General features: G+C 35.8%; 1 protein-coding gene across 1 annotated transcript in view; it reads right to left on the bottom strand.

The window, feature by feature from the left end:
- Positions 1 to 1,889: 1,889 nt before the first annotated feature.
- The window catches only part of LOC123557508 (THO complex subunit 2-like), a 48,623-nt gene continuing 40,318 nt past the window's right edge, over positions 1,890 to 10,194 (bottom strand). Inside the window, exons 11-15 of the mRNA XM_053544667.1 lie at positions 7,760 to 7,828; positions 6,574 to 6,643; positions 4,543 to 4,640; positions 3,350 to 3,420; positions 1,890 to 2,468 (exon numbers count right to left, since the gene is read on the bottom strand). Coding sequence (XP_053400642.1) covers positions 2,447 to 2,468; positions 3,350 to 3,420; positions 4,543 to 4,640; positions 6,574 to 6,643; positions 7,760 to 7,828 — 330 coding nt within the window. The 3' untranslated portion in view covers positions 1,890 to 2,446. The remainder of the gene's footprint in view (positions 2,469 to 3,349; positions 3,421 to 4,542; positions 4,641 to 6,573; positions 6,644 to 7,759; positions 7,829 to 10,194) is intronic.

Raw genomic sequence — 10,194 nt, 5'->3', positions numbered from 1 at the left:
CCCAAAATGATGAAGAAAAGGCCCGATAGTAATTTATTTACATAACTATAAATGTCTGGGCATATATATAAACAGATCGAGAAAGAATAATATACAATAAATTTACATGTATATACAATAAATATATTTACAATAAATTCCATATTAAATATTCCCGAAGATATGGATTTACTTCATGGAAAGAATATATCAATATGCATGTATAATGAATAATAATATACTCTAGAAATATAATAAGCCTACCAGTGACTGGATAACGACATGGAAACAGTAATAAACGTACACTATTGTAGTTTATTTTGTGCTATAAGTAGTTGCATTACTTCGGTTTTTTTTTACTGTGACACAAATACCATAATAACGTTAGTGCTGAATAGTTTAAATTTGTGTATTTTTATATTGGTTTTTTTTTTTGTGAATATTTTTTTGAGATTCACAGTTCAACTTTTATTTTCTCTCAGAGATATTTTATACATGCTTGGTGTGAAATTTCAACATGTAACAACACACACCTGATTCTGAAAACTGACCGAATTAATTGCTCTCTTGCAATTCATACTGGGCATAATGGTCATTAAATTTCCATGTTATAGCTGTAAGCAGATAACTGATAAAAGTTGCCTGGAGAACCAAGTCAGCCCTTTAAGCACTGCCTCCGATGTATAAACAATGTGAAATACAACCATTTGACTACTTCAAGGAGCAAGACTTGATATTACTTGTCCCAGACCTTGTGGCCAGAATGTTAACATTCAATTTGATGATCTTTAGGTCAAGTTCAAATCTGGGTCAGGTGGGGTCAAAAACTAGGTCACCAGGTCAAATCAAAGGAAAAGCTAGTTAACACTCTAGAGGCCACATTTATGACTATACCGTAATGAAACTTGGTCAGAATGTTAATCTTGATGATCTTTTAATAGGTCGAGTTAAAATCTTGGTCAGGTGGGGTCAAAAACTAGGTCACCAGGTCAAATCAAAGGAAAAACTTAACACTCTTAAGAGGCCACATTTATGACTGGATCTTCATGAAACTTAGTCAGAATGTTAACCTTGATCTTTAGGTCAAGTTCGAATCTGGGTCATGTGGAATGTGACCTACTGACCTACTTTTTTGTTTTTTAAGATACAGCCTTGAAATGTGGATGGCATGTACAGTTTTGCACACCGATCTTAAAACTATGAATGTGACCTACTGACCTACTTTCTTCAGGTGAGCGATACAGGGCCTTTAGGAACCTCTTGTTATGTTAATTCCATCTGCTAGGATTTCTTGAATCATTTTTAAAAAGTGAAAGAATTTTCAAAATCTGCTTAAAAGAGAAAGTTGTGAGCATTTAAATAGTTGATCAAAATTGTGGTCATTTTGTTTCCATGGCAACAAAAAACAAAATGGCAGATTTATTTAATTCCTAGATACACATCTGAAATGTATTTACTTATTTCTGTTAAAAATTTCTCTACTTTCTCCAGCTATTATGAAAGAAATTACCTGTTTTACATCTTACACTCAAGAAACATGAAATTAATCTATTTTAAATGTTATTTGCCAAATAAAGAATTCAGCAATGTGTAAATGACATCATAAACACACTAAAATGGCTGCTTCCATGATCAGCCATTTTCTTAAATTTCAAATTGCCGTATCTTTTTCAATAGTGTTCCAGTTTTAAAAATTCGTTCAGCGTTATGGATGACTTAGGATTGCTTTCATATAAAATTTACTTGTCAGGCATTCCTTGCCCTTTAATTCATGAAGTCTGCTGAAAAACTGAAATTTCCAAGAGGTAGCAGTTAATTTGTTGATGGATTCAAAATGAGAGATAAATGATCACACTGAGCACAAAATGCTCAGAGGATCTAAAACTGGAAAAATAAAAGAATAAACATCATTTCATGTTAATCATCTGTATTTGAAAACATGTATCTTGTAAGAACCCTGTAGAGTCATAAAAATTATATTGAATAACTCTCACATACAGAACAAAAATATTCTTTAAAACTTTATTAATACATTCATGTGATGTACCCAACATGCTATGCACACACTTTCCAGAAATTAACACTGAACTGAAAGTAATAATCATTAACAATCACATTGTAATTCTTCAATCAGCTGGCAACTCATTATTTCAACCAGCCCTGTAAGTTCATTTCCAGTTGGAACTGTTTTTTTCCATTTCTCCAATTATTTCCATTTTTTTTTCAAAAAGAATCTGTATAACACTACAATGAGCATTTGTCAATTAAAGTTGTATCACCATCTGTAAATTTAGTAAAAGAATTGATCCCTGAACAACAGTTTTCATGAAACGTCATTTAAGACAACCAAATATGACAACATCTAATGATGATGATGATAACTGTTCTTTAAAGTTGTCATTGCTGTGTATTGTAAAAATAATCTTAAAGCACTGTCTCTCAATTATACATAATCTCTGAGCATTCATCAAGACTTCTTTGGACGTTTACTGGCAACTGTTAAGGAAATTTAGTTTAATCATATTTTATATATATATATATATATAAACATATTCTTCTATTCACACACATACAACAAGCATACATTAATACATCAATGTAAAAAAATACAAAAGGGCGGAGTCAGAAGTTATAACAACATTATCGGGGGCCCTCCCAGAAGGAAATGAAGATAACTGTGTTCTGTCATACATCCAGGAAAGCATGAGGTCAAATAACACTGCACTATGCTTTGCCTAAGAAAACAGGAAGTAGAACTAGAAGGTGCAGTACTTTACTATTAACTACAAAAAGGTGCTGGAGGTGACACTACATTAATTTTGACCCTGCCTTAGCATCCACCAGTATTAAGCAGCCATTTGCCATAAGAAGCTAAAGTCAGCTTCCCAGTTTTTCGCAAATTGACTTTTTGTTCTATTATGAACTTGCCTTAAGCAGCCCGACTGTTGCTTCCTTGACTGGCTGCTTAACCCTTACCCTCTATAATGAACTTGTCCATCTTTCAATTCGGACAGTACCATTGACTGTTAATAGGGGTGCTTACCAAAAAGATACTGACTGAATGGCGAACAGTGCAGATCTTGATCAGATTGCATCGATGTGCAGGCTGATCAAGATCTACACTGGTCGCAAAGGCAGAATCAATAGTGTCCATCATGATACTGGTTAATACAGGTTTCATTGTATACAAATCAGAACTAAATTACAGATGAAGTTCTAAATGATGAATTTCTAACTGTTAAAAACTTTTAAAGTTAGCCTGAATGAACGTGTGCACATATTCCTGAAAACCAGTACCATAACCATAGATTACATTAATTGAAACAAAACTCTGTATGACTTAAGAAATTTTTTTTTTCATAAAGGATACGATCTGTCTTTATCTTTCTTCTTTTCTCTATCTTTACTTCTTGAACGTTCGTGTTCCGAGTCTTTCAGATCCTGAAATTCAAGGTAAGTTGATGATTTTCCTAACATGACACTTTACTGACTACAAGTTCTGCATATTTTTCGAGAATTCAAACATCCCATAAAATCATAAATATTCACATTACTTGTTTCAATTGCATGTATTTAAAAGATTTTCTTTAGTATATGAGTATTCTTAAATATGTAAACGGATTTACTACATCTCAATCTCAACATATACAAACATGGCTCCCTTGACCCCTACAAACACATCTCTCCCCTTCTTCTAACACGCCTCTCCCAGTCCTCCACAAACAGACCTTAGCCCGTCTCCTACAAACAATGCCTCTCTCTGTCCCCTACAAACATCCCTCTCTCCTTCTCCTTCATACACTCTTCTCCCCATTCCCTACACTAACTCCTCAACCCATCCCCTATAAACAATGCCTCTCCCCATCCCCTAAACACAACCCACTCCAAACTCCCTACACGCACATCTATCCGTCTCCTAGAAGCAACATCTCTCCCTGTCTCCTACAAACAAGCCTGTTCCTATAAACTGTAAAACATACATCTCCCCATCCCCTAAATACACATCTCTCCCCTTCCCCTACACACATGCCTCTCCCAATCCCCTAAACACCTATCACCGTTCCCTACAAACACGGCCCTCCCCTTTCAGTGCAAACAGGCCTCTACCTTTTTCCCTGTCTCCTTCATATACGCCTCTTCCCATCACCTACATCCTGTCCCCTGCAAACATAATTGTCCACATCAATTATACACACACCTCTCCCCATTACCTAAAAATATTCCTCTCCCTTAAACACATGCCTCTCCCCGACCCCTATACACACAAAACACCTCTCTCCAACCTTTGCACACACCACTATCCAGGTCACCTACAAACATGGCTGTTCCCTTCCCCTACACAAATACCTCCCACCGTCCCATACATAAATGCCTCTCCCTGTCCCCCCCACATACACACTTCTCTTTCCCTATACATATGCCTCTCCCTGTCCCATACACACGTCTCCTTGTTCCCTACACATATGCCTCTCCTTGTCCCCTACACACATGCCTCTCCCTGTCCCCTGTCCCCTACACACATGCCTTTCCCTGTTCCTTATTAACAAGCCACTCCCTACAAACCTTTCTACTAGATCCAGCTCTATCATGATGTCTATCATAACTGTCGTCTTTTGTTCTAACTCTGTCATCTGAATCACCATTCAATTTGCTCGAGCGACCTGAAATATTAATCAATTACCTTTAACACGAACTTTATTAATTTCTTTTGAAATCTGATAAGTTCTTACGACCTCAAAATTTATGTAATCCTAACCTAGATCTCAATATAAGCTGCCTATAGCACAAGTTTCATTTGAGGTGGTGGACACATAATGACTCTTGGACATTTCAGTTTGATTATATATTCCTATCCTTCTAACATAAATACAACTTAACCCCCACATAGCTTTCCATAATATAACAGAGCATGTCACAACTGCATGAGCATACATAATTTGCCAACTGTTATTATGGGTCCACTACCTCAATTCATTTTTATCCTATCCTGAGCTTAAATATTCTTCTTTGAGCGACTTGACCATAAGCAAAGTGGCCCCATGTGCAATGCAAACCTTGGTGCTGATTAAAGTTTTCTACATTGTGAGTTCTGGAAAGTTACCATATGACCTAAGTTATGTCACTGTGACTTTAAAACCAAACCGCAACCAACATGCATCTAAACAAGAGGGCCAAGATGGCCCTAGGTCGCTCACCTAAGAAACACACCATAACAGTGTAAAACATGTTTGACCTAGTGATTTCATGGAAACAAATATTCTGACCAATTTTCATTAAGATTGGACCAAATAATTGGTCTCTTGTGATAAAACAAGCATTTTCTTAGATTATGATATGACCTAGTTTTTGACCCTAGATGACCCATGTTCAAACTCGACCTAGATTTTATCAAGGCAATCATTCTGACCAAAATTCATGAAGATCAATTGAAAAATACAGCCTCTATCACATATACAAGTTTTTTCTTTGATTTGACCAAGTGACCTAGTTTTTGACCTCAGATGACCCATATTCAAATTCGACCTAGATTTCATTAAGACAATCATCCTGACCAAATTTCATAAAAGTCAATTGAAAAAAACAGTCTCTATCGCATACACAAGATTTTTCTTTAATCTGACCTAGTGACCTAGTTTTTGAGCTTAGATAACCCATATTCAAACTCGACCTAGATTTCATCAAGGCAATCACTCTGACCAAATTTCATGAAGAGCAATTGAAAACTACATCCTCTATTGCATACACAATGTTTTTCTTCGATTTGACCCCAGATGACCCATTTTCGAACTCGGCCTAGATTTTATCAAGGTAATCATTCTGGCTAAATTTCATGAAGATCAGTTGAAAAATACAGCCTCTATTGCATACACAAGGTTTTTCTTTGATTTGACCTAGTGACCTAGTTTTTGACCCGAGATGACCCATTTTTGAACTCGGCCTAGATTTCATCAAGGCTATCATTCTGACCAATATTCATGAAGAATAATTGAAAAATACAGCCTCTATCGCATACACAAGGTTTTTCTTTGATTTGACCTAGTGACCTAGTTTTTGACCCGAGATGACCCATTTTCGAACTCGGCCTAGATTTCATCAAGGCAATCATTCTGACCAATATTCATGAAGATCAATTGAAAAATACAGCCTCTATCGCATACACAAGGTTTTTCTTTGATTTGACCTAGTGACCTAGTTTTTGACCCGAGATGACCCATTTTCGAACTCGGCCTAGATTTCATCAAGGTTATCATTCTGACCAAAATTCATGAAGATTGGTTGAAAAATACAGCCTCTATCGCATACACAAGGTTTTTCTTTGATTTGACCTAGTTTTTGACCCGAGATGACCCATTTTCAAACTCGGCCTAGATTTCATCAAGGTTATCATTCTGACCAATATTCATGAAGATTAATTGAAAAATACAGCCTCTATCGCATACACAAGCTAAATGTTGACAGACGACGGACGACAGACGACAGATGACGGACGCCGGACGCCGGACATTGAGCGATCAGAAAAACTCACCTGAGCATTGCTCAGGTGAGCTAAAAACATGATCACAACTTTAATGTCTATATGCAAATGAAACTTACTTGGAGGAGCTTCTAAGCTTCGTCGTTTCTTGCTTGAAGAAGGTGCTGCATCATGGTCACTGTGGTGGTCCTGTAATCATAAGGAATATTCAACATTGAGAAATAATAAAACAATAATATTCCAAAATCTTCTAAAAATTCCATTATTTCACAAACTAGAGTAGCTGTCCATTTTTATGTATACATTGCAATTAAATGAACATTTTAAGAATTACGTTACACCTAGTTTTATTATTTACTTCAGATGAATTCAATAGAAAATAATTTTATTGAAATGAAAATATAAAAGAAAAACTTTACATCAGCGCACAGTCCTTGCCAAGTTTTTAGTTGATTACTTCTAATATGGCTAAGTAATGAATATCTGAGTAACTGTGAGTCTTTGATAAATATAAATCTTGCACTAAGAAATATGATAGTGTGTTTAGCATCTTTTCCAACAATTTTGAAGTCATATAATAAGTCAGCGAGCAATGAACACAATGACCAACTTTATAGTGCTGCCTCACTGAAATATCATGCTGCTGACATGTGACACAATACCATACCCACTAACATTATACTGACACCTGGCTGACCAGTCCTAGCACTATCCTCTTAATGCTTAGCGCCAACCGAGGAAGCTACTAGGACCATTTTTTTTTGTCTTTGGAATAATGTGGCCAGGGAGTAAAAGCCTCAACCTCCCAGACTCTACCACTATGCTTACGAGGGTGTTATACAAATATAACAGAGAACTATCTACAGCATGCACATTGTGTTTGCTTTTCGTTTTTGCAGACACAAATAATAAATTAAGATAAGACTTTGTCATAAACGGTATGGGTGAGGTATTTAGAACATTTCTTTTTAAAATGAACAAAACTTCTTGTATTTTCTTAAGTGAATTTTTAACAACAATGCTGCGCTGTCTGACAAATCTATATCTTGACCTTTGAAATTTTCTATTTTTAATAGCTAATGAATGCAAGACGCAAGGATATATAGGATTACTGCTCTCCACACAATGCAAAATAGACCTGAGTAAAATAAAAGGTTTTTAAAGTACTAAATACCATAAATGATATATATCTATACATACATACACACAACCTAAAGTTATTCTACATATGAATAAAAATAACAGGCCAGACTGAAATGGTCACAAAATATTAGCATAGCCACGACAACACCGAGAATAAATTACCTCTTCTTGTAAACTATTGTTCTGGGATGTTTCAGTGTCGTTTAGAGCGGCCTTTGCTTCCTTCTTCAGCTTTTAACATAAAATTTTGGAAAATATAATGCCTGCTAAATAATATTTCTAGTCTAAAATCATCACATATGTACCAAAGATACCCCACCCAACAAAGTTCTCATGATCTTTGTTTCCAAAAAACAACTGACAAACTACGATTTATAATCTGCAATTAGCAGCAGAAATAAACCCTTATTGTGAAGATGATTATAAATCTATTTCTGACACCTTCATTTGAATAAATCAAATTTAACATTTAGGCTACGTAAAACTTACTCATTTTGTGCTATTGAAGAAGTACTCACAAAATATTAACCATTTAACTTCTGATATCAGGAGTTTTCTTTTGTGGCTTCAGACAAAATACCTATTTCTTACAGGTATGAACTTGTGGAATTAATATTTCGGAGACTAAAGAGTTCTGACCAGTACATGCACCTCATAAGGGACTGCAGAGTCAGCAGTCAAATCCTGCTCTCAACTGGATTCAATCCAATGAACTTCTGATTAAAATCTGGCACTATTTGATCTCACCACAGAGCCTCGCTTGCTTTTCAGGGATGCCACAGAGCATGTCTGGTGAAAACCCATCGAATTTTCATACAGTTTCAGTTTTGTTTCATTCTGACTATTTAACTATGGTAACAATTCTATGCAGAACTAACTAGAGCTATCACTAAAGGTGATGAATGTACCCCCCCGCATGCACTGACACAGTACATTGCAATTTGATGCACACAAGATTGCATAATTATGTGGACTGTATGTATATAGACTGTATGTATACAGTATAGTAACAAACAAGAGCTGTCCGTAAGACAGCCAAGCTCGACTATTCGAAATATTGTCACAGAAGCAGGAAATTATTACCCAAAATGTTAAATATCAAAAGAGTTTTAAGTTCGAAACTGGATATAATTTGACCAAAATGCACATCAGAGTTATGGGACTTGATGCTATCAACTAGTTTAATAACCCCGAAGAAACATGTTAAGTTTCAATTCCATATCTGCATTAGTTTTGGAGATAGTAACTTGCATGTAAAACTTTAACCAGAATTTTCTAAGTCCAAAAGGGAGCATAATTTGCTCAAAATACATGTTAAGAGTTATGGAACTTGACCCAGTGAGGTTGGTAACTGACCTAGAAAAAGAATAAATAAGTTTCAAAGCTATATGCCTTTTGGTAATAGCTGTATGTACTTGCACGCAAAACTTTAACCAGGATTTTCTAAGTCCAAAAGGGGGCATAATTTGCCCAAAATACATGTCAGAGTTATGGGACTTGATTCTATCAACTAGTTTTATAACCCCGAAGACACATGTGAAGTTTCAATTTAATATCTGCATTAGTTTTGGAGATAGTAACTTGCATGTAAAACTTTAACCAGGATTTTCTAAGTCCAAAAGGGGGCATAATTTGCTCAAAATACATGTCAGAGTTATGGGACTTGGCCCAGTGAGGTAGGTAATTGATCTAGAAAAAGAAAAAATAAGTTTCAAATCAATATGCCTTTTAGTAATAGCTGTATGTACTTGCACGCAAAACTTTAACCAGAATTTTCTAAGTCCAAAAGGGGGCATAATTTGGCCAAAATACATGTCAGAGTTATGGGACTTGACCCAGTGAGGTAGGTAATTGATCTAGAAAAAGAAAAAATAAGTTTCAAATCTATATGCCTTTTAGTAATAGCTGTATGTACTTGCACGCAAAACTTTAACCAAAATTTTCTAAGTACAAAAGGGGGCATAATTTGGCCAAAATGAAGGTCAGAGTTATGGGACTTGGTGCTATCAACTAGTTTTATAACCCCGAAGACACATGTGAAGTTTCAATTCAATATCTGCATTAGTTTTGGAGATAGTAACTTGCATGTAAAACTTTAACCAGAATTTTCTAAGTCCAAAAGGGGGCATAATTTGCTCAAAATACATGTTAGAGTTATGGAACTTGACCCAGTGAGGTTGGTAATTGACCTAGAAAAAGAATAAATAAGTTTCAAAGCTATATGCCTTTAAATGATAGCTGTATGTACTTGCATGCAAAAACTTAACCAAGGTGTGACGCCGACGCCGACGCCGACGCCAGGGTGAGTAGAATAGCTAGACTATTCTTCGAATAGTCGAGCTAAAAACAAAGTCCCATAACTATGTAGAATATTTATCTAAAAGAACGTAACATGCACCATGCACAACTAGGGTTGGTATTGATCACTTGTGTGAAGTTTCATTAAATTGTGTGCAAGGGTTTGGAAGATTAGGCGCGCACAAGACTGCATATGCAGACTGTATGTACATAGTATGTTAACAAGAAACAAAGTCCCATAACTCTGCAATTTTTGTCGTTGAAAGAACCTAACATGCCCCATGCACAAATCTGTTGTT

This window comes from Mercenaria mercenaria, chromosome 5, assembly GCF_021730395.1.
Source record: "Mercenaria mercenaria strain notata chromosome 5, MADL_Memer_1, whole genome shotgun sequence".
Lineage (NCBI taxonomy): Eukaryota > Metazoa > Mollusca > Bivalvia > Venerida > Veneridae > Mercenaria > Mercenaria mercenaria.
Note: the sequence above shows the minus strand (reverse complement) of the source record. Positions and strands in the feature narration are given on the sequence as shown.